Source organism: Equus asinus, chromosome 17, assembly GCF_041296235.1.
Source record: "Equus asinus isolate D_3611 breed Donkey chromosome 17, EquAss-T2T_v2, whole genome shotgun sequence".
Taxonomy (NCBI): domain Eukaryota; kingdom Metazoa; phylum Chordata; class Mammalia; order Perissodactyla; family Equidae; genus Equus; species Equus asinus.
Window position 1 is genome coordinate 19559243 of NC_091806.1, and position 26316 is coordinate 19585558.

General features: G+C 34.6%; 1 protein-coding gene and 1 pseudogene across 1 annotated transcript; both read left to right on the top strand.

The window, feature by feature from the left end:
* Positions 1–11882: 11882 nt before the first annotated feature.
* LOC106848179 (olfactory receptor 5W2-like) lies at positions 11883–12815 on the top strand. Its single transcript, XM_014867905.3, has one exon. It carries the CDS (start codon positions 11883–11885, stop codon positions 12813–12815), a length of 933 nt encoding a protein of 310 aa, XP_014723391.3.
* Positions 12816–19993: 7178 nt separating this feature from the next.
* LOC139040532 (olfactory receptor-like protein OLF2) lies at positions 19994–20974 on the top strand (annotated as a pseudogene).
* Positions 20975–26316: the final 5342 nt, after the last annotated feature.

Sequence of the window (26316 nt, forward strand, 5' to 3'; positions counted from 1 at the left end):
AGGGTTTATATGACAAAGAATTGCATATAAGCCAAGCGGCCACTAGCAGGGTGTAGATTGAATCAATTAATATACATTAATAGAAAGGGATATTACCTCTATTCACAATACTCTTATATATAAACTATGTATACTCTGATATCTTTTTTGTTTAAAAACTAAACAATTATCCCTAGGCAGCAAGATTATCAGCAATTGCTCCTGTCTTTACAAAAATTATTATTTGTAAATATGTTTAAAGGGAGAGTGTTTGTGTATGTATGTTTACCTGAGAAAGTATGTGAGCGTGAGTGGGCATGTATTTCTTGTATAAAATATGGAAATGAAACCAAATGCGTATATAAGAGCTGGTGAACTGGAAATAAGGATGCCCTTGGACTGGATTCATTTACCATGGGTAAATAGGTACAATATTGGGCAGAAAAATAGTAATGAAATGGATTTTTTTTAAAGTCTGTATTTTTCACAATCGCCTTGACTGTAAAAAATATCAGATGATAAATCACACTATTACATCTGTCACTTATTCCTCAGAGAACAACTGTTCAACATCCAGAGATCAGACACAGAGATGGATATATAATCCAGGTCAACGGGAGACAACACTGAACCCTTCTTCAGATAGAACTGCATGCAACAAAGAAGTCAGTAGTTGTGGGCCAGGTACCAATATTTTTTGTGGTTTCTCTGATTTACATTTTAGATTTATTCAGTCCTTTTATCTTTTTTTGACTGAAAGTCTGTTATAAAAACAAAGGAAGATATGAAATATAACACAAAATTTATTTCAATTACTTCTATTGATTTCTTTATTTTTAAAATATATATAAATAGATTGCAGGGCTTACGATAAATTGCAATCATGGGTTTTGAAGGTGATTGGAAATTTTTTTTGTTTTAAATTTCTTATCTGCATTTTTATTACTTTAAAAATATTTTTATTTTTAAGGAAAATATTTGTTTAAAGATGTACCTATAGGGACAGATGTGTTAGTGAGTTCAGACCAAGTTTTTGGAAACCTGCGCATTGATCACTAGATCAATATTCAGATGTTCTTTTTCTGTCCTTCATCTGCCTTCAAATCCACCTTCCTTATATTCTCACAGAACAGAGGAGGTCATGGATGACATTATATATAACATAATTGGTTTGGGTAAAATATAACAGTAGGACATAGAATTCAATTATCTTCCCAAGGACAACCAACTCGTTTAAACCAAAGGAGACAGATTTCAGAGATAGTCAAGAGAACTAGAAATCAAAGAAAAAAATAAAACATTGTTACAATTTTTAGGGTTGGGATGGGGCACAGTTCAGACTCTTTCTGATATCATGGGACTGTGGACATAGAAGCACTTTTATCATGTCTCTTACCTGTGTGACCTGTTGGCGAATAGATCATGTGGACTCTGATTAGGTGGGGAGGACTCACACAGTAACTATATCCCTTTTCTTGCCTCTCTGTCATCTGTGCTATCAGAATCTCTACAGTTAGGTCCAAAACATTCTTCATAATTGTCCCTGAGTCAAGCAACTGTCAGAGGGAGCCTGGTTAACCCTGGCATATTCCTGCTGTGCACTCTGGTGCAACACTCATGGAGACCCTTCCACCCTCTTCTTTAGCAGCCACCACCTTCCATTCTCCAGTGGGTCCTGGATCACATATTATCTCTATCCCCTGTTAATGAGGGAATAGGACCTCATTAGGCTGGATAGGACCTGAGGGGTTAATGGGGAAGAGGGGATGTGTTATATAGAGGAAATTGCCATAGCTCTGCTGTTCATAATTTTGAATAATGAGGGAAAAATAAAGAAATATCTCATTACCTGCATCTGTCACTTAACTATACTTCTCTATTACAGGATATAACATTTCTAGAACTTTGAAAACAAAAACTGTCATGTCATCAGATGTGGATTATCTAGACCAACTAATTGTAAGAACTATTGCCATGACTCTGAAGACTTCAAATTCTTAATCCGTTAGAAGTAGCAAAAATTATCGTAAATACTACATAGGTTGGTTTAGAAATAACATGTTTAATTTGGATGAAAGTACCCTACAAACTCTTTACAGTGCTATACAAATGTAAGCAGTATTATTATTATTTTATCAATTTATATGTAATTCTATATTTCCAGGAGATCAGTTTACCTAAAATAGACTTAGCATTGTCTATCTCTTTTTCTAATTACTGAAAAATACAAAGGAATGGCACTTTAACTGTTGAGATAGTAAGATGATGTTACCCTCCACTTCCACTTCTTTCTTAACTAGCAATTTCCAGACCTGAGTGTTGGCTGTTGAGAATTTCACTGTGCTTCCTGACTTCATATTCCTAGGACTTTCTGACAGACAGGATGTGTAGCAGGGGCTCTTTGTGCTCTTTCTGCTTGTCTATGGCATAACTGTGTTTGCCAATCTAGGGATGATCCTGCTGATCAAGACAGACTCCAGACTCCACACACCCATGTATTACTACCTGAGCAATCTGTCATTCTGTGATGTTGGTTACTCCTTTACTGTCACTCCCAAGATGCTGGCTGATTTCTTATCTGAGAAAAGATGATTGCATATAATTTCTGTGCCATTCAGATGTATTTTGGGGGAGGCCTTTGTAACTGTGGACTGTGTCTCATGTTGGCCCTTGTGGCATGTGACCATTGTGTAGCCATTTGCTGTCCACTTCTTTATACTATTGCCACGTCCAAGAGAGTCTGTACCCAGCTAGTGGCCTTTGTGTATACTGAAGGTTTGGTAGATTCAGGAATCCACACCTGTTGCACATTTCAATTATTATTCTGTTAATTCTAATATCATCAATCAATTTTTCTGTAACATCCCACCCTTACCAGACCTTTCTACCTCAGACATAATCATCAATGAGATTGTGTTATTTGCTTTTGGTAGCTGTGTTCTGGGATACAGCATCATCACCTCTTTCCCCCTGTCCTACAGCTACCTCGTAACTACCATCCATAGAATGAACTCAGCTGAGGGAAGCTTTCTGTATGTGCACCTCCCACGTAAGCACTGTGGCTATGTTTCATGTTACACTCCTGTTCAAGTATTTCTGACTCAGCTCGAGTTACTCCAAGGACACAGACAAAATGACCTCTGTTTTCTATGCACTTGTCATCCATATATTAAACCTACTCATCTACAACCTAAGGAATAATGATGTGAAAAGTGCCCCGAAAAAATCAATTGGCACTAAATTATCTTCTGGGTGAAATTATGTTTTCACCAAAGAATATTTATTTAAAGATTCTCAGAGCTAAAGTTCAGGTAATTTGACTTAGTTTCCTATAGTCTCACCAATACACCTTCCAGATATTTTTTATTACTTATCATCGTGCCTAAATTGAGTGTAGAGAGGCTTCATTATTGATCTTATTCTTGCCTCCAAGCTAAGGAAGAGCAGTAACAGAATTATTTTCCTATTTTGCACAGAGAGTATTTTAAACCTCCCTTCTCTGTTTATAGTTATGTCCCAGTGATATATCATGGATAGAGCAAACCCTCCCCCCATGTCAATTCAACTTTCTCTTCTAAGTTTCCAAGGTTCCAATATTTTTTTTAAACCAATGGTTTAATAAACTTGCTTAGTCTAATTAAGTGTTAGTGGGTTACATTAGGTTTATTTGTATCTTTCCTTTGTACAAGTATCACCCTATAAACGTTCCACTGTAGCACTTAGAAGTTTATAAGAAGTAAATTAATAACAAAGAATAAATTTAAAAACCCTGCCCTCCCTCAGAGTTCCATAAATGTAAGTCCCTTGTCTGTCTTGTTGTCCAATATTTCTTCTTTGCAATTTACAACACTCAAATACAGGATACCATTCAAAATAAATTTATTCAGCTATTTAATAAATGAATATGTCATGGCCCCTGCAAAATTCAATCATCATCATCCTCTTCCATTGTTAGTCTTTCCACATCACATGCTTCTCACACATCCACCAATGACTGATGGCAAATATCGTTGTCCAGATACAATGTTATCAGTGACTATGTGTAGTGGGTTAATATTATAGCCAAGTTTTATATCTTGACTCCTTTTTTTCATCCTTACCATTGAATCTTTAAATGTAAGTATGACATAGAAAACGTAGGATTGGATATATGTTTAACACAGAGAGCAGACAAATACATTAGGGAGATAGGCTGTGTAACTACCATTGTTAGAAATAGAACAGCCATAATGTTCAATAGCCCAATAAGTCAGTGGTCCAGTGTTAAAGCCAGAGGTGGCAATTTTTAACCTCCCTGGACATCTCTCTTTCCAGAAACACACTATGAACCAGGTAATAATGCAACTCTATGTCACTTTACTATTTAACATGTCACTCTTTTGTTTTCTATACCCGTGTTACCCCTATGTAAAATACGGACTTCACCAAGATTAACTCTAAAGTCCTTTCTATTTGATACAATCTGTCTCAAGGAAATATGAATCTACTGCTGTATAAACCCATCCCCAGTATTGGAAAGGTTTTGAAAAATAAAAAATGATGAGTCACTTCCGTTAATACAAAACACCTGTATTGCATGTCTAAGCTGTTTTAACCTGGAATAGTGGTGACAATAAAGCCAGCTGGATAGTAAGAATTTCAGAAGACCAAATACTTAAATATGACCCTTTTTAGTGACCTGTTATTCAAATTCATAAATTCATAGACACTTAATAGAATTGGATATCCAACTTTATTGGTATAGAAGGAAATAAAAATAAATTCCTAAATGTCGTATTATGACTCAACTACAGATTGGTTAAAATGAGAACAATCAAAACATTACATATTGGTGTGGATGTGGAATGACAGTTGCTCTCACACATTTAGAATGGAAATGAGAATTGGCATTGTACTTTGTAAAACTTTATGAAAGTGTCTACTAAATGTACATATATAAATGTCCTTGACCTCAAAATTCTGTTCCTAGGTTTATACCCAGGGGAAATGAGTTAACCTGTCTACCCAAAGACATGTACAGTTATATTCACCATTGTCTTATTTACAATAGCATAAAACTGAAAGCAATTCAAAGTTTTATCAACAGAGTAGATGAAGAATTGACAAAGTGTTAAGTAGTGAATATTTTAGAGTGTGCAGGCCATAAACTCTTTGTCATAATCACTCAGGATTTTTCTTGTATGATGGACACAAAAAAACCCATCAACCATATATAAATAAAACAGTGTGTCCCAAGTCCAATAAAACTTTATGCACCATTGTTTCTTGATCCCCGTTCTAAATTAGATAAACAACTTTTTGGTAAGTTTGTACACTGGAAAACTACACAGCAATGAGGATGAATGAACTATCTCCACTGGCAACGGCATGGAAAAATCTCACAAACATAGTGTTGAGTAAAATAAGCAAGACAAAAATACATAAAACTGTATGATTGTGGTACTATATACCTCAAAAACATGAAAACTAACTTAGCATATTGTACAACAATGTCTGATGGGTGTGGGATGATTTCTAAGATGCTAGTAATGTGTTTTTTTTTTTTGCCTGGTTGGGTGAGGAGATCTTTTAATATCTGAAAATTGAGTTGCAGTATACTTTTATTCCGTGAAAGTTTTCCATATGCATATTATACTACAGATTTCCCAAAAACAAAGTATGTTGACTATCAGATTGTAAACAATGACAAGATTTATTTTTTAAATTTTTTTAATTTAACAGTTCCTTGTACACAATATGTTCATAATATATTTGTAAAATTAATATACTGCCTAATTTCATTGAATAGCTCAGTATATAATTAATCTTCACCATACTCAAAGTGCTGCCTTGCTTGCAGAACGACAATGTCTTTATCCACCCACAGGCATTTCTAATCTTTCCTCTAGTGGCAGGGACACAGTGTGTTTTGGGGCGAATATCATGAAATAAAATCTGTGTCATAATACTTAATGTTTCAGGGACAGACAACTATTTTCTGAAGAATGTGATCTTCTAGGTAGTCATATGCCTACACAGTATTATTTTAGTGTAGTCCAGAAACCCTTAGATATAAATTTTTCCCACTTGCTCGTATCTGATGTATAAAATTTCTCTAAAGACAGTTTATTTTCAATTATTTAAGAACTCTATCCTTAGTGAAACAGATCCATTTGAGAGTTAAATTAAGTTATGCAGTTTATAATAACAATGGAGCACCACAGACTCAGGTTTACATCATTGGGAGGAAGTAGATTGAGGGGAATTTAGTCTACAGGGTCTGGAAAAGCAGCCCTGTATAACAAGCTACAGTTACATCCTGTTTGAACAAAATGTAATCTGAGGGATTTTCACATCCCTGAAGACAGGAAAGCAACTGAGGGGAAAACTAATTTGAAAAGACCAAGAAAAATTCTACACCCTCAAAATATGTACCAGAAAACTAAACAGTGATAGCAAACACCTTGGATGACACAAATGCACCAGTCTCTTAAGTTTAAATAGTATAAAATTATTAGCAATTAGTTATATGGTTTGAGCTCTTAATCAACAATATCTTCCACAGGAGTACATTTGGTATCTTAGTTTTTGGAACATCACATAAAGCATGACAATCTATTCTTTGAAGAGGACTTTCTTGATTCACATGTGGTATATATCACTCAGAATGTGGCCAATACAGAGGCCCCGAGGGGTGCCATGTTGCACAATTTCAAGGGCCAACAACTTTTTTTATTTTCTATTTACTCCCAGGAATGGGACAATGCAGCCACTTCCATATCATTTTCTTTTCATACAAATGTTAATAATGTTCAAGTGTTCAATTATAATAAATAAAATCCAGTATTAGTCATTTTCCATTCAAGTAGACTTTCCTCCAGCTCAAAACAGATATGTAATACCTTTTACAATAAACATGTGAACTCAGAATAGGAGTTTTATGGTGATACTGTATTCTATGAATGTTTACAAACTTTAAAAGCAATCACTAGGTGTTAAATTATCTTCACAAATGATGTTGGACTTGAACTCAGGCAGCTCCTCTCTGATTTAAGTAAGAAATTTTAATATACCTTATTACTGATTCTTTCTACTACATTTTAGCAAAGAATTTTTCTTTTTACTTTGCACATTCAAACACACGCACATACCTGGAGCACTGTATACATAGCGTTCTATAAGAGTGTGAGTTATGTGTTTGTGCACGTGTGTGTGTGTGTATGCTATAAGATTGGCTATAAACATTATCCCTGCCAATTATTAAGCAAAATTGAAGGAATACTGTAACAGTTACATACAAAAACAGCATACCAAAGCCATTACAACCCAATCTGCTCCCACCTCAATTCAAGATGTGTGTCCATGCATATAGAAACATATACTCACACAAATGTACGTACATGTATACACATACATGCATTTTAGTTCTGGTGAGTAAACAATGTGGCTTGCTAACATTAATTTTTCTTCTCATGCCAAGTGACAAAATTGCCATGCTATATACAAATCAATATTCTGGGGGCAATCCTCTATCTTCAATGCTTGCCCAAGCTATTAGTTTATTATTGAATATAACATTTCTCTGAACTGCTTTGTGGTATCACTCATTTACTGTAGAGAGTTAATTAAATAATTGCTAAGGGAATTTAAATGGACCGTAAATTCTTACTTATAAAAGTTATTCTTTTACTTCACTAAGTAGAGAGGAAACTATAAGATGATTAGTGATAACACTATTACTTGTGAATCATCATAATTCTAAAAGTGAAGATACACTGCAGATGTAAGATCAGTGTATTTTTTCCCATTTTCCATTTCCAAACGTTGTTAATGGAATCCAGGTATTCCTGAAAACAACACCTATGCTCACTATTAATGAAATTTAGAGTTGATTTTACATACTTATCTCTGAATGTGTTAGCCTTTCATGCTGTGCTTTTGGGGTTCCTTCATAGCCTTTTAGTACTGGAAATTTTATTGTGAACTATCTAGACCAATTATTTCTCCTAAGGAAACTTAGAAATAGAAAATTTGGATAGTATTCTGATGAATCAAAGACAAAGGAAGAGTTTAAGAATTGAGTCTAGAAACAAACATCCTTATTTATAGAATATATATCTGTGTATACATGAAAAAGTACATAATAGTGAAAATAAATACTTCCTGAAACAAAGTTTCTCTCTAGTTATATTCTCTATATACTATTCTGGTTACCTTTTACTATATAAACATTGCATGGCTTAAAACAATGATCATTGGTCAATTATTCTGTTCTTCCTTATGTTGGCTGAGGTCACAATGAAGTATTCAGTTGAAAGTTGGGATAGGCTATAGGGTCTCTCATAACTGGCACCAGGATGAGAATGCCTAGAAAGATCTACTCAGCTGGCCCCCTTCCCTCTCCATATAGTCTCAGAGTCTATCATATGGTTTACTCAGAAGGATAGTTGGACTTCCTACGTGGCAGCTCTCAGTAGTGACATACAATAGCTCTGCATATTTCTGTTAGTCAAAGCAGTTAAAGAACAGCAAAAATTCAACAGGAGGATATATAAGAACATTGTCTTTAAGGAAAAGGTGTAAGATGTGTGCAGTCATCTTTAATCTGCCAAACCATCATAGGCCACTGCAGAACTTTGAGATTTCTCATTCCAGATTCTTTTATTAATATTTTTAACACTTTAACTAAATGCATGAGAATGTGTGTAACCTTTTTATTCTTTGTTTTGTACATACTTACAAAGCCACTGAATAAAGTGGTACTGGAACGGCGGCTATATAGAAGGAAAAGTGACAGGCATTTCAATCATTGTCTTTGTGAAATCAGACTTAACTCTGGGACCTTGGGAAGTAACCCAGTCACACCAGATTCCAAGATGGATAATCAAGGTTTAAGAAGTATGGAGAATTCCACTGTTATCTCTTGGGAAGTATATGGGGAGGACAGGAAATTCAAACTTACAACTATTCTCAATTTCTTAAACAATTAGTATGTATAGTAGCAAACTAAATTTGTTTTTTTTTTAAAGATTGGCGCCTGAGCTAACAACTGTTGCCACATTTTCCCTTTTTTTCCCTGCTTTTTTCTGCCCAAACGCCCCCAGTACACAGTTGTATATTTTAGTTGTGGCTCCTTCTAGCTGTGGCATGTGGGAGCCACCTCAACATGGCCTAAAGAGCAGCTCCATGTCAGCGCCCAGGATCCGAACCCTGGGGCGCCGAAGGGGAGCTTGAACTTAACCACTCAGCCATGGGGCCCGCCCCTAAATTTATTCTTGAAAAATGATTATCCACGCACAAGTTTTTAACTGGATCATACTTGCACATAGGAAATATGTCAGCAGAAAAAAATTCCAAAAGCTACTGCATTGCTATTCATACACCAGCCTCCATTTCAAGTAACCTAAAATATTTAAGAATAAATATTTAGGGTGCAATTACCTTTGTAAATCCTTGTCCTACAGACTTTGGGAAATACAAAATTAAAAACTGAAAGTATTTATAAAGGCTTAAATGTAATAGAGATTTTTATATGAATAAAATAAAAATAATTCAAAAAAGAGTCTACTAAGTATAGAGAATGTGATAGAGTCATAAAATCAACAAAGTGTGGATGGATGAGATGCATTTTGGGGATGAGAATGAGACAATGCTTGTTGAAGAAAGTGACCTTTATAGTTTCCATTGACAGGAATGTTTAAGCATAATTATGAATAACAGTTAAAAAGTAGAGAAAACCTAAATGTCCATTAACTGATGAATGGATAATGTACCTTATTCATAAAATGAAATATAATTCAGCCATAAAAAAGGAAATTCTGAAAATGCTAAAACATGGATGAATCTTGAAAACACTATGCTAAGTAAAAGAAGACCACTATCAACAACCCACCCCCCCCCCCAACACACACACATATTGTATAATGCCAAGATCTGAGCTGTCCAGTATAGGCAATCTCATACAGTCAGGAAGCAGATTGGTGGTTGCCAGGAGTAGTGGGGAGGCAAGAAGGGGAAGTGCCTGTTGAGTATGAGTTACTTACCCGAGTGATGAAAAATGTTCTGGAATTAGATAGTGGTGATGGCTGCACAACTTTGTGAAAATACAAAAAACTAAAGAAGTGCATACATGGAAAGGGTAAATTTTATAGTATATAAAACTATGTCTCAGTAAAATTAGTACCATCAAAGGATAATAATATTCCCAAATGAGTTGGTGAAGGAGAATGCTTCACAAATAGAGTAAACAAAATGAAAAATAGAAAGGAGATGAAAATTACTAAGAAGGGGATCATTTTGTATTTTATTGAATTTCTCCTTTGAGGCAGAGGGTTCAGATTCAGTGTAAATGTGAAGCTCTACACAAAAGTAATTTGCAGGTTTCTTCCTGTCAGATCAACATGTTGACAATAGTGAAGAAATAAGACTCAGTTTTTGCTAAAGTTCTTGCTGTACTCGCAGGGGAAAATACAGAACAAGGAATATAATTAATCCCATGTTAGCATATACTGAAGCCTGAGGGTGAAAGCGTCAGAGATTTAAATACCACATGCTATCTGGTAAAATAAAACACTATCTGCCTATTTTTCAGCCACCTGTAGCAAATGCAGAAAGACCTACTCATCTCAGGTAGGTTCCTGAGTCTCCAAATTTAAGGAACATAGGGGAAATTTTTGACATTTTTGAAAAAGAAATTTATAAATGATTGATTTTTACAGCTGCTGACACAGTTTAATAAACTCAGCAATCTATCGTCAAAAAATTATATTTTTTCTCAGAACAGAACTGACTGAAATTATTAGTATTCACAAAATAGTATTTTAATGATTTTATTTTAATCCAGGGTCACAGGAGAACTGTTTATCACTGGGGAAGTATGTACATGAATTTAAGTTTTTTTATTTCAGAAATAATTTAGATAGCACCTTACAAATAGCAACATGCATACTCACCTCCATGTGAACCACATGCTATATTTACTTAACTCCAAGAAAAAATAAATTCTCATATATTAACAAATGCATATATACTTTCAAACACATGAGACACACAGAAATATACTGATACACAAGTAAGAGAAGCTTTTATATCTCAGAAAGATGTATTGTCCATCATTCTATTTACATTTTTTAAATTCAAAACTCCATTTAAAAACCAAAAAGATGCAAATGTATGTGTTGTATTCTATTGTTTTCACTTATTTTTAGCACTTTTCTTTGGTCAAGAGAGTCATCTTTGGCACCAGACAACTCCCACAAATAGGGCATGAGTATTGTGACAGAGTAATAAGAATTTCTAGAGGAAAGGTTTAATGGTTATTTCATGTCTCACCAAAAACTAAACATAATTTAGACCAGGAACAGTAACATAATCATTTTCATTATTATTCGTTAATGATACTCACTGTTTCTAGAATTAACATCAAGTCTTTTAAGCCAACCATATTGAGGAACGTAACAATGGTAATCATTTTTTGTGTCCATGTGACTATTTTCAGGCTTAGAAAATGGTTAGTCCTACATCTTACAGCCTGGTCCTACTAACATCGTCTCTTCCACATTATTTTGAGTGTAGAATGAGATATTAATTCATCTAAATCTACGCCAGAGAGAAGAAAGTTAAAGTCTGGAGAAATAGAACTTATAGAAATTCACGTATATTATGAACGATATGTACACCAGATAAAAATTTTCCAATATCTATCTCAATTTATTTTTTATCATTCTCAAATACTTAGCAACCCTTCTTTAATTGATGAGTAATTTAATGGGAACATGGCTGGATAATTTTCTGAGCATTAAAAAACAATTACAGAAAGAAATTGTGTTCTCCTGTTCAAATATTTGTGGACTTCTGGAAAAGTTAAAATGTATCTATCATTTTTTTTATTATTTCCTCATAAATTTAGGTAAGAACAAAGAGGAATGGTTGGAGAAAATTGCTGCTCCTTGAATGGATTCATTTTCTTGGGAATGTCCAATAACCCTGGGATTAAAGTGATCCTGTTTACCATGTTTATAGTTGTTTATCTCATTAATTTGGGGGGAAATCTTGGAATGATTGCTTTAATTAGAATGGATTCCCAACTGCACACACCGATGTACTTTTTCCTCAGCCACCTCTCTTTCTGTGACCTTTGTTATTCCACAGCAATTGGTCCCAAGATGCTGGTGGATGTATTTGCCAAGAACAAATCAATCCCCTTCTATGGCTGTACTCTGCAATTCTTCATCTTCTGTACCTTTGCAGATTCTGAGTGTCTATTGTTGGCTGTGATGGCCTTTGATCAGTACAAGGCCATTAGAAACCCGTTGCTCTATGTAGCCAACATGTCCAATCGAGTGTGCTCCCTGCTCCTGGCTGGGGTTTATCTGGTGGGAATGGCAGATGCTTTGATGCACACCTCATTAACATTCCACTTATGCTTCTGTGGGTCAAATGAGATTAATCATTTCTTCTGTGATTTACGACCACTTTTCCTCCTTTCCTGCTCTGATACACAAGTCAATGTGTTGGTATTATTCACCATTTTTGGCTTCGTTGAACTGAGCAACATTTCAGGAGTTCTTGTCTCTTACTGTTATATTATCCTATCAGTCTTGAAGATCCACTCTGCTGAGGAGAGGTTCAAAGCTTTCTCCACCTGCTCCTCTCACTTAACAGTTGTGGCAATTTTCCAGGGAACTATTCTCTCCACGTATTTCAGGCCGAGTTCTTTATATTCCTCAGATCAAGACAAAATGACCTCATTGTTTTACACACTTGTGATTCCCATGTTAAACCCTCTGATTTATAGCCTGCGGAAAAAGGATGTGAAAGAGGCCCTAGAAAAATTGAGAAGTAAAAGATGGTTTTAAATACTTGTGTGTACACATACACACTCACACATTTAATGATTGTTATTTTCATAAAATTATATAATATGATACAAGAGAAACATAATTTTCTCACATATTTAAATAAATGAGTATCTGTACTAAAGCTCAACCACAAGAAAATGTTGCAGTTCCCCAAATCTGTCAAGATTTACCATGGTCTTGAATTTAGTTGTGATCCATCTTTTTGTAGAAAATGTTCCCAAACCTTCTAATTTTGCCACTTTTTTTAATCATACTTTCACTCAAGCATCATTTCAAGTACTAAGATTTATTGTGTTCACTATGTGCTCTTTGTGCATTTAGATGCTCTGCATTTCAGGATGAATCCAGGAGTTTCTATACTAATAAACTCTATAATGAAGAAAAATAAATAGACGTTACTTAACTGAACACTCAAATAATTCATAATAAGGCTCAAAACTTTCATAAAGTTAAAAATTGGAGGTTAACAATCTAGAAAAAATGTGAAAATCTAGTCGGTAGAAGAAAAGCTTCCCTGGATGGAAATGAATATCTGAATAGTCTTAGATCTAAAAAGAAATGCGATTTGGGGAGCAGAAAGGATTCTAGGAAGAGGGCCTGACAGGTACAGAATTCTTCACGTGGCCGATTTTATAACGTTTTAGCATTAAAGAATCCCAAGGATAGGTTATAAAGAGCAATGTAAAGTGCCTTGATAAATTACATCATTGCGCTGTAATTATTTACTATCAACTCCTCTATCACTTCTTGCAGGAAGCTTCTCTTCAATTCCTCCCCTTTCTCAGCTTTGGTTAAATGTCCCTTTTTATAGTTCACAGACAGCTGTCTCCTTTAAGCATTGTTTTAATACCACCCTGCTCATTCAATCACTGTCTCTAATACGCAATTTTGAGCCATTTTTGCTCAAGGACTGAGAATTCCATCCCTTTTATCCAAAGTACCTGCATAGTGTTTGGGACAGCAAAAGGCAAAACAAACAAATAAAAACAATAAAATAAAATTGTAGATAACATATTTGACTGCCTATTAGATGTGAGTAACACAAAATTAACTGAAGTTATGGTATGTGGCTTGAACATATATACTTTATAACTTTTATGAAAGTACGTATAGTGGATGTGGATACTAAAGTAATGGATCTGTGAAGACATACATGCCGATTACACTTAAAGTAAAGAGCATTTGCCTACGTATGTTCTTAATATTTGTCTGTGTCATCTGTCTCTGCTATTGCTTCTGACAGTTAAAGCACGGAATCAGCTTGTTGAGACAACGTGGTTATGGCTATAGATTTGAAGGACCTTGAAAGACTCAAGGTTACTCTTTATTATCCATTAGAATGATAGAAGTTAAAGGCCATTGAATGTCTTAGATTTTCTAGTTGCCATTGTAAAATGCCTTTGCGGGAAGTCATTTCAAAATGGAAGTAAAACCCAAGAAGACTCTCTGATTTTCCAAAGAGCATTTGTGGGACAGTGTGACCTATCACATTATCATGACAGAAAAAAAAATATTATGGAGACTATTTCTCTTCTTTTTGACAAAAGGCTTTAAGGGTTTTCAACTGAACTATATTTCCTCAGTTAACAAATGCTCTTCTGGAATTGTTACTTATGAGTAGCAGCATGGTAGAAAACACTGTTTGAAATGTATTGTCTAAGAAAAATGGGATGTCAGTGGATCGCTGCTAATTTAGATGAAGTAAATATTTCACCTTTTTAACTTATCTCCCTCCATTATGAAAAGTACATATTTTAGAATCAAAAGACTGATTATCTATATATTGACAGTTTTATCAGGATGAAAGGGTTTGAACTAAAGAGATGAGAATGTTAAGCCCTGTAAATGAAATTCCAAACTTAGAATTGATTGATTGAATTAATTGTGTGCTTCCTCACCCTGAATATATTAGGCTTAATAACACATTACAAGGAATATATTTTTAGGAGATTCATGACCGAAATAGAACTTTGGGGAGATGTCGTCTAAGGACTCTTTTATCTCCATATTCTACATAAATAGGGGACACCACATCAAAATACTATGATGTTTTATAGCCTCTCTACTTCCATTCTATCATTCCCTTCCCTTCTTCGGTTCTCTACATGACATCGTTCTCACACATCCCCAGTGACTGATGGACAATGTAATTGTCCAAATAAAGTATTTTGGGGGTTAAGGAAAGGTCTTTAATGATAGTGACATAGGAAGCTCATGAACTCCCCTTTTCCCATGGACACGCCAAATGAACAGCTACACATGCCACAATTCCCTCTGAAGGAAATCAAAACACCAGCTGAGTGACTCTTACACATCAGAAGAATGAAAAAATATCCACAATGAAATGGCTAGGAAAAGCTGAGACAGACTTTTGTAATAAATCCCACCCCCAGCACAGGGACATACAATTGGGAGGAAACCTCTAGCTCTCAGCTTCTCCCTGACAAGTGAACGATTTGGACTCCACAACTAGAAGCCCAACTTTTAAGACTCTCAGCAGAGGGATAGGCCTCCAAATCCTCTATCCTTGAAAGCCAATGGGACTTGTTTAAACAAGACCCATGAGAGTGTAGCAAATAAAGAAGTAGTTATTAAGAGAAGCCAGCACTAGCTGCAGCTATCACACCAGGGCTCAGAACTGAGAGAACAGGCAGAAAATCTCTCAGTCTTTCCCTGAATGGAATCTATACGCAAACATTAAAAGCTACTGCCTCAGGGACAGGCAGCTAATTTAGCAAGCATTGTGTGGCTGACTGAGATCCTCCCTGGAGATCAGAAAAGCCTGTGGGCACCCCCCTCCACTCTCTCCCTCTTGTTCACCTCAAGTCAGAAGTATATCCCTGAAAGGATCTTGCATAGACATCTGCACCCCAGCTTTTGTGATTGCTATCTGAGGAACATATCCCCAGATATCCTGGCTCTGATAACCAACAGGACTTCCATTCAGGAATACCACTGAAGTTTAAAATCATGCCAAGCACACAATGGTATGAAACTAGACAACACACAGAAGTAGAAAACTGGAAAATTCACAAATAGATAAAGAATAATCAACATGCTCTTGAACAACCAATGGGTCAAAATAAAAATCAATAGAGAATTCAAAAAAATATCTTGAGATAAATAAAAATACAAATATAACATGCCTAAAGTTAAGGGATGTGGCAAAAGCAGTTCTAAGATGGAAGCTTATAGTTAGAAATGCTTACATTAAGGAAAAAAAGGTCTCAAATAAACACCCTAACTTTATACCTCAAGGAACTAGAAAGAACAAACTAAGTCCAAAGTTAGTAAAAGGAATGAAATAACAAACATCAGAGCTTAAATAAATGAAAGAGGGACTAAAAAGACATAGAAAAGATCAATCAAAAAAGAGCTGGTATTTAAAGGATACACAAAATACATAAATCTTTTGCTAGACTTACAAAGAGAAAAAACGGAAGACAAAAATAAATAATATTACAAATGAAAGAAGATACATTATACTTGGTATCGCACAAAGAATCATAGAAGACCGCTATGAACAATTATACATCAAGAAATTGGACACCTTAGAAGAAACTGAGAAATTCCTAGAACACACAACTCACAGAGAATGAATCATGAAGAAACAGATAATCTGAACAGACCAATTACTAGTAAGGAGAGTGAATCAGTAACCAAAAAACTCCCAACAAAGTCCAGGACCAGATGGCTTCTCTGTGAATTCTACCAACATTTAAAGAATTAATACCCATCTCTCTCAAACTCTTGAAAAAACCGAAGATGAGGGAACCCTTCCAAACTCATTTTATAAGGTCAGTATTACCCTGATACCAAAATCAGATAAGGAAACTGCAAGAAAATAAAATTAAAAGCCAATATGTTTGATGCACGTAGACGTGAAAATCCTCAGCAAAATTTCAGCAGACTAAATTCAAAAGTCAATTAAAAGGATCATATACCACAATCAAGTGGGATTTATGCCACAGATGCAAGGATGGTTCAACATCTGCAAATCAATCAATACAACGAATTAACAAAATGAAGGATAAAAATTATATGATCCTCTCAATAGATGCAGAAAAAACAAGTGACAAAATTCAACATCCTTCCATGATAAAACTCAGCAAACTAGGTGTAGAAGTGACTTACCTCAATATAAATAAGGGCAATAAATGACAAGCCCACAAGTAACATCATAGTCAACAGTGAAAGGTGAAATCTTTCCCTCTAAGATGAGGAACAAGACAAGGATTCCCATTCTTGTTAGTTTTAGCCAACATAGTGCTGAAAGTCCTAGCCAGAGCAATTAGGAAATAAAAGAAAGAAAAGCCATCCAAATCAGAAAGCAAGAAATCAAATTGTCTCTATTTGCAGATGACATGATATTGTATATACAAAACCCTAAAGACTCCTCTGAAGAACACTTAGAACTAATAAACAAATTCAGTAAAGTTGCTAAAAACAAAATCATTGTACAAAAATCAGTTGCGTTTCTATACACTAATAATGATCTATTAGAAACAGAGTTTAAGAAAACAATCTTATTTATAATAGAATCAAAAAGAATAGAATAAAATACTTAGGAATAAATTTAACCAAGGAAGTGAAAGATATATATATTGAAAACTGTAAGTTATTGATGAAAGTAATGGAACACACAAATAAATAGAACAATGTTCCATGTTCTGGAATCAGAAGAATTAATATTGTTAGTTTAAAATCAGGAAGTGTGATGCCCTTAGTTTTCTTCTGCTTTCTCAAGACTTTTAACTATTCCAGGTGTCTTTTGATTCCATACAAATGTCAGGATTATTTTCCTATTTCTGTGATAAACACTATTGGGATTTTGATAGAGCTTTCATTAAATGTGTAGATCACTTTAGGTAGTATAGATATTTTAACAATATTTAGAGAGGACACAAATTTACACTCAAATACTTCTCACCTTTGCAATATTACAATGAATAAAGGCAAAACTAAATTTTTTTAGAAAAATAGGATCTTGGATTTTCTTAAAGCTTTTTCCATACACTCACGTATGTGTGATCAATATTAGCTGAAATGGTCTCCAAAAGCCTCTTTATTTTTACTATTGGTCCATCACTCACCTAACCACTTAAAATATTTAAGAAGTATTGAATTAGACATTAGTTGTGCAAGTCCTGGTGCTAGGGCTACGGGAACTATGCAAATTAGCCAAACACTGCTATTATTTCTAAGGAGATTGCAATGTGGTAAAAGACATAGGTAAGAATAAAATAAAGATAATTTAAAGAAACTGTGGTAGGTATAGCGGACATAATACAGTCATAAAATAATCGACAACTGATTGAATGATGTGACTGGAGAAATGGAATCACATGGACTTAATGAAAAAAAAGTATTTATTATAACCATTGTAAAATTGGTATGTTTTTAGTGCGAAGGTGAAGGATATTGTTTCAGAAATGAAAGAAACATAAAAATAATTAAAGATAAATAATAGTTAAAATAATTTATTAAACACATTAATGCAATAAATTCAACAGGATAAATAAGAATTGAAATTAAAAAATTAAGTAAAGGACTTCTTTGAGTTTAATTAGATGTCTGATTTCACTGGAGGAAGATTCTGTAGACTTAGGGTAGCAATGACTCACAGTATGAAATAATTTTACCTTCCTGACATTGATCGATCTGGTTCAAGCGTGAAGAATTAAAAGTTCAGCGTTTGCTGAAGTTGTTGAAGCATTCACAGGGGAAAATTCAGAACTAGAAACCTAATTAATTGCATGCTTGCATAGTCCAAAACTGTGAGGGTGTAGGCTTTAGCGATTTAAGTCCCAAGTATCACTAAGAAAAGTAAAATGTGATCTGTCTATATTGTTCAGCTGACAGCTGTAAACACAGAAAACAAGCTCCTCACAGGTTGGTTTCGGAGTCACCAAATTTAAAAAGTGAAGAATAAAAACGTTACATTTGGAAAAATGAGGAAGCAAATATTTAGAAAGCTGTAACTAAATTTTTTTTACTTACTTCCTCTAGTTATTCGTCTGAAACCTAATGGCAAAAAATGATATTCCTTAATAAAGCAGGGTGAATTCACTTCATTTTTATTAGCAAATGAACAGTTTTACTTATACCTTAGCCCAAATTAAGATGAATAATGTTTATTTTTTTAATCAGTGTGGAAAAGTATATGAAAATTTAAGGTGTTTTTCTAGTATTTTTAAATAGTAAAAATTGAGATATCACAATACAAATACTAATTACTGTATATTCAACCCCATACAAACCAGATATCACATTTAATCATCTAGAAAATAATGAGACCATCATTCATATTCCATCAGAGAGACATAGGTGCATGCACACACACACACACACACACACACATACAGAAGCCTATATACCAAAGATATATTCATTATTTCTATTCAAACCTCTATTTTTAATGAATGAGTCAGGTTTAAAATCTAAAGGGATGGAAACGTACATGTTAAATTCTGTATACCCACTTGTTTTTTAGCATTTTTTGCTTTTTCTTGTCAAGGGAAATGTCCTTTGCCACCAGACTGCTCTGACATGTAGGTAATAATAATGAGGCAATTCAGAAATATATTCTAGAGAAAATTTATTAAAATATATTTAATGTCTCAATAAATAGTAAAACAATGTAGACCAAAAACATTAACATCATATTGTTCATTATTTTTGAAACACAAATATGTTCATTGTGTCTGAATTTAATACGTCTTAAGCAAATCATGATTTTTGAAGAATTCACTAAGATTAATCACTTTTAAGCCAAATTGGATATTTATTTTTCAAATATAAGGCTGTATAATCCAGCTTTGTCTTTAATTTAGGTGTCATTTTCGTATTACCTTTGACATGTAATGAGCTTTCAGTTCATGACTGATTGCTGAGATACATCAGTGAGGGTTCACACAAGCCACATATCTTATAGATGACATCTAAATTTAAAATCAAACTTTCTCAAAATCCTGTCCCAGACACTTTAACTTTTGTAAACAACATAACAATCAAACTTGTTTAGGCTATGTTCTGATGATAAAGAATATAGCGTACTGAAATAATTCCTTTCTGACTTACAGATTATATTTTTGTGCGCATCAAGAAGAGTTAAAACTTTGATCTACCCTTTCCTTGATCATTTCTGTAGCATTTTAGAAGAAAAATAAAGAAGAATGAATGAGGAAAATTGCTCTTCTTGGAATGAATTCCTCCTCTTGGAGAAGGAATTCCAGTACCCCTGGAATCAAAGTGATCCTATTTACCATGTTTCTAGTTGTTTACATCATTAATCTTGTTGCAAATCTTAGGATGATCATTTTAGTTAGAAAGGATTCCCAGCTTCACACTCTGGTGTATTTCCTTCTCAGCCACCTCTCCTTCAGTGATCTCTGCTATTCCACAGCAACTGGACCCAAAATGCTGGTGGGTTTCATTGCCAAGAACAAGTCAATTCCCCTCTATGACTGTGCTCGGCAATTCTTGATCTTCTCTACCTTTGTAGATTCTGAGTGTCTACTGCTGGCAGTCATGGCCTTTGATCAGTACAAGGTCATTGGCAACCCTTGCTCTACACAGTCAACTTGTCCAGCAGAGTGTGCTCTCTGCTCGTGGCTGAAGCTTACATGGTGGGCATTACAGATGCTTCAATAAATACAACATTAATATTCCACTTATGTTTCTGTGGGTCAAATGAGATTAACCATTTCTTCTGTGATGTCCCCTCCCCCCCATTGCTCTCTTGCTCAGACACACAGGTCAATGAGTTAGTGACATTCACCATTTTTGGCTCCATTGAACTGATTACTTTTTCAGGACTTTTTGTGTCTTATTGATATATCACCCTAGCTGTGATAAGGATCCACTCTGCTGAAGGGAGGTTCAAAGTTTTCTTCACTTGCATCTCCCACTTAACTGCTGTGGCAATTTTTCATGGAAGTCTACTGTTCATGTATTTCCAACCAAGTTCTTCCTACTCCCTAGATCAAGACAAAATGACCTCATTGGTTTACACCCTTGTGATTCCTATGTTAAACCCTATGATTTACAGCCTACAGAATAAGGATGGGAAAGAGGTACTGAAAAACTTAAAAAGTGGTTCTATTGAAAAGTTTCATGTAAATATTTTTCCTCTGAACTTACACTGTAATACATGAAGATCAAAATTGTTTTGACTAATGTAGGGTGATCCAATAAGTACTTATGCTATCTTATAACCATACCAAAATTTGTCATTCCATACATATGCCATGCTTCATTTTAGGTCTTGAATTTATATTTGGTACTCCCTATTTGTGGAAAAGTTCTTATTTTCCCCAATTTCTATTTTACCAATGTTTCATTTGTGCATTATATAATTTTCTAAAAGTTATTGACTGTATCCAAATACCCATTGCACTTTTGGGTGCTTTGTATTTCATAGTGAATCCAGCACTTTTTAAAAATTTTTTCTGTTTTTTTTCCTGAGGAAGATTCACCGTGAAACAACATCTGTGCCAATATTCCACTATTTTGTATGTGGGTCACTAAAACTGCATGGCCACTGGTTAGTGGTATAGATCCGTGTCTGGGACCAAACCTGGGCCACTGAAGCAGAGGGTGACAAACTTAACCACTATGCCACAGGGTCAGCCCCTCTGAATCCAGCAGTTTTTATATTAGTGAGTCTTATCATTTAAAGAAAGTGACAAATAGTAATTAAATAATTAATCAGATTAGAGTCATGTATTGCTTAACAACAGGGATATCTTCCTAGAAATACGTTGTTAGGCAATTTGTCATTGGGCCAACATCACAGAGTATACTTACATAAACCTAGATGGTATAGCCTACTACACACCTAGACTATACAATACTAATCTTATGGGGCCACCATCGTATATGTGGTCCATCATTGACTGAAATATCATTATTCAGTGCATGACTCTATTTATAATAAACCATAATTATGCCACAATGTAAAAGGACTGAACACTATAAACCCAAAGCAGGTTGTTCAGATATAGTGAAGGAAGTTAAAAAGTGCTTCCTCAAAATGGAGAAAATTAATCTGAGGTTTCAGATTAAAAAGTAAGTCGGAGTAAACTGAAAGATGCAAGTAGGTAGAGAAAGCATTCTAGGCAAATGGACCAGCAATTACAGGGGCCCTGAGTGGGCAGAATCATGTCATTTCTGTGGAATTTAAAGAAAACCAATGTGGTAGGTTATAGAGCTGTAATTCACAACCCAGTCACTTCCTCCAGGGGGCTTTCCTTCCGTCCAGTACTCAAGTTTGTTCCACAGACCACCCTGCTCTTCAGAACACTGTTGAATCTATGACTACGTTTTCTAAATCCTTATCTTCAGTGTGAGATTATGAACATTCTGAGTTTAAGAGCTGTGTATTTTATCAATTTACCCAAGAAGCAGCATAGCACTTAGGTAAAGAAAGAAAGAAAAAAGAAAGATACCAAAAAAGTTATTTTCTAATATTAATTCATATGAAACCAAAAATAATCACTGAGGGTCTAGTATGTGACTTGAATTCATTTTTTTTGTATCTTATATGTAAGCTCATAAAGTGGTTGTGGATGCTAAAAGTAATGGAAAGTTAAAACATACAAATAAATAATTTGGAAAATAATTAAACCAAGGAACTCTTATCTGAATGTATACAAGATATTTAATGATTTCATCTGTGCCTGCTCTAGCTTGATGATGATCAAATCACTAGAAGTGGTTTGGTTAGAAACAGGACAAGGACACACATCTGAAAGATCATACACGAATCAAGGACACTCATATGTTTGCTACAATTGCACAAGCAATGTCATTCAATATCTAAGGCTATGTAGGTGCCCTTGGAAAATACCTTTCAGTGAAAAAATTTCAGATGGACAGCAAAGCCCAAATAGGACAATGATACTCCTCTGCTTTTTAGGGTGATAGTCTTTTTGGGATTCTGAGACCTGATAGAGGGATATATAAAGGTAGAAAAAAACAATAGGGAAATGTTTCTTTGAGTCATAATATCTCCTCATTCAATCCATGCTATTGTGGACATGTTACCTATGAATTATGTACTACCTTGAACAGCAGTCTGGCAGGAGAGATCAAATCAGACTAAAGCCCAAGCAAAGCTTGGTGTCAATCTCAGAAGTATAAAGATGCCATCGAGTAGCACAACGCTCTCCCATAAAACAACTGAAATATATTCAAAATCAAATTTCATCTGAATCTTGACTCCTATAAGCAAATCTAAGTCTAATATGTGAACTAGAGAGAAGAAAATGTTAAGTCCATTAATGAGATATTTCAAGCTCAATAAAAGAGAGCCTAAAAATGGAATTAATTGATTTTTAAAATTACTTAGTGGAAACCTTGGGGAATTCAAGGTTCAACTAGGGGATGGGTTACTGACCTGCAAGAGATTTCTGTCCTGACTTTCTATAGAAAGTCAGGGAAAGCTAGTATTGAAATATTTTAATCTAATTTGCCTTATCTAACTCAACCCTAACTATTCCCTTAACTCTTTCTCTAATCACAAGCATCTCATAGAATACTCACCACCAGTTGGTGACAAATATTATAATTTAGATAAAATATTATCAATGTCTGTACATAATGAGTCAATAGTATGTATCTAGTCCTTCACAAGAGTTCCTTATTTCTGACCAGGCATTGGCATCCCTAACCATAAGGGTAACCAGTGATGACTGATTAGGGTCTATGTATAATGATACAAGCACTTAGCTCACTACTGGTGAAAAGCTGGTTAGCAAAATTTATTAAATCAAAATAGTAAGAATTTTCACTAATTTGATGTATCTAGGTCTTTCCTAAGAGAAAGCAAGTGTAACCTGCTTTAAATCATCTCTAGAAACATGTTATGAAATGGTAAAGCAATGACAAGAAAATTGGGTCTGAACTCTACCATCAATTTACAGTAATTGTGACCTTCAACAAATCACTTTTTCTCTTTGGGCCTTGGTTTCCACCCAGTCAAGAGATGGATTTGAACTAGATAAACTTTATTGTGCATTCCAGCTACCACATTCTGTATCCATTTTGATATGATTCTCTCAATGCATAATGCAGAAACCAACTTCTGTCTTTGGGGAGATTAAGGAGTATCAGATGAGTGTGACTATATCACAATTCTAGGATAATTTGACCTGAAGTGGAAGTGGCAATGATGACATATAGTTAGATAGCATGGGTTGAAGGAGCCACGATATCGTCCAGTGAGACTCATTTAATCGGCTTTCTGTTCTGCATTTTGATTTTAAGAGACACCTAACAAAAGTAGGTATCCAACTTCATTAGTCATCAGGGGAATCACATACTCTACATAATGGCTAAAATTAAAATGACAGATGATATTAACAACTGGTGAGTATGTGGAATAGCTAGAAGACTCACACATTGATGGTGTGATGATGGAAGTCTGAACTGACATACTGATTTGCACAACTGTATGATAATATTTACTAAACCTGAATTTTGTACACACAGACACACACACATTTCCAGCTCTCGGTTTTATACACAAGATAAGTGAAGGTGTATGTATCTCTACCCAAAAACAAGTATAAGAACGTTCACATTAAAATTATGGGGAATAGAAAAAAAGGGAAACAACTGCCTCGCCACATGAAAATAGATACATGAGTGATTGCATATTTATACAAAAGAATGCTATACAATAATAAGAATGAATGTACTGCAACTACATGCAGCAATGTAGATGGACTGCTCAATTTTGTTGTTGAATGAAACAGTACATGCTATAGGCATCTAATTATGGATGGTTGAAAACCCTATGAAACTAATCTATGGTGATAAAAGTCAAGAAAGTAATTATTCCTTGGGGGTAAGAGACTAGTGACTTAGGAGGGAGAAAGTAGAAGTCTTTGGTGATTCTGATAATGCTCTGTTTCTTGGTCTGTGTGATGGCTAAAGGGGTATTATTTTTAAAGTTTTCTAGCTGTGTACTTATCATTTAAGTATTCTCTCAATATATTTTAGATACCAAAAAGCTCTCCAAAAACAACGTCTATTCACCATCATAGTGTAAGAAACTTCAGAATTTTATTATTATGAATTTTTATCTCTAGTAATGCCTTGTATACACTAATGTTTGCCATATTTTTGTAAAATAAATGGTAGAAATTTCATAGAATATTTCAGTGAATAATTATCCCTTTTGCTACTAAAATTGCTGTCTTTTTTGTAAATCAAAATTGTCTTATTCAACTTATGAACACTTCTAATATTGGTCCCATCACCAAGGAGATTTAATGAACCTGGTTTTCCTTGGTATCACTATCATGCACTGAGCTAATTCACAACAGCCTGTGACTCAGGGCTATATAGCTGTTTTCTGAAGGAGGGAGGGTATAAGTAGACAATTGCCTACATAGTATTATGGTGGCACCAGGGAAGTCATTTAGATACAGACTTTTTCTCACATACTTATCTCTAATATCTTAATTTCCAACTAAATCATTTTCTTTCATGGTCTTCAATTAAATACAAATTCTTTTAAGAGGTTAGTTAACAAATTTGTAATAATAATGTAGTCCCTAAAACTCAGATTTTAATGGAAAACATTGGAGGGAAGTTAGACTAAATGCTCTTCAGGGGCAGTCATGTTTACGAAGTTAAATTTATGTTCTGTCTAAACCAAGTGCAATTCAGATGGCCAGAGACTTGCCATCACTGGAGACAGAGAAGTACCTGATGAAAAAATTATTTTTTGAAAATAATCAGAATAAAGTGATCAAGGACAATTCCTACTACTTCAAATACGCTCCAGAGCAGTAGATAATGGTAGTGAAACTCTTGGATAACACAAATGCACCAGCATCTTTAGTTTAAAGGGGAGCAAATTATTACAATTTCTTAGTTTGAGCTTGGCTTCAACAATACCTCCTAGGCTAGTAAATTTAGTTACAAAAAGTAACAATAAAAAGTGAAAAAGCATTGAAATATATCACTAAGAGCCATTTTCCCCAAATCAATTATACTTTGTTTTATGATTTTAAATTTTGATGTGGTCTGGATTTATAGGAACTTTGAAAAAAAAGGCTATGTCCTTTTCTAGTTCCTAGTGAAGATTTAGAAGAAAAAAATACCCGTAAAATTTATGTACCTACACTAGTTGATGCTTATCACTTCATAAATTGCTTTTGTGCACACAAATTTTGTATTGACTCGAATTGTTTTAAATAAATAAATTAACTACAATAAAGCAAAATGTACAGCAAGAGTACATTATTGGACTTTACAATCGACAGTAGACCCTAATGAATGCATAGAAACTTGTGCTTGTCAGCATCTTGCAATGATTCACATATAAAATGTCACTCAAAAGATGACCAATGCAGAGAGTATCCTCCAAGGTTTCCACATTGCACAACTTCAGGGGCACCATTTTACTCATTTTATATGTTCTTCCTGGATTTGTGCAATACAACAACCCATTGAACACCAAAATTAATAATAAATTGTCTGGCTA

What these genes read in the sequence shown, in the direction of transcription:
- LOC106848179 (XM_014867905.3), top strand. Translation starts at nt 11,883, where the DNA reads ATGGTTGGAGAAAATTGCTGCTCCTTGAATGGATTCATTTTCTTGGGA.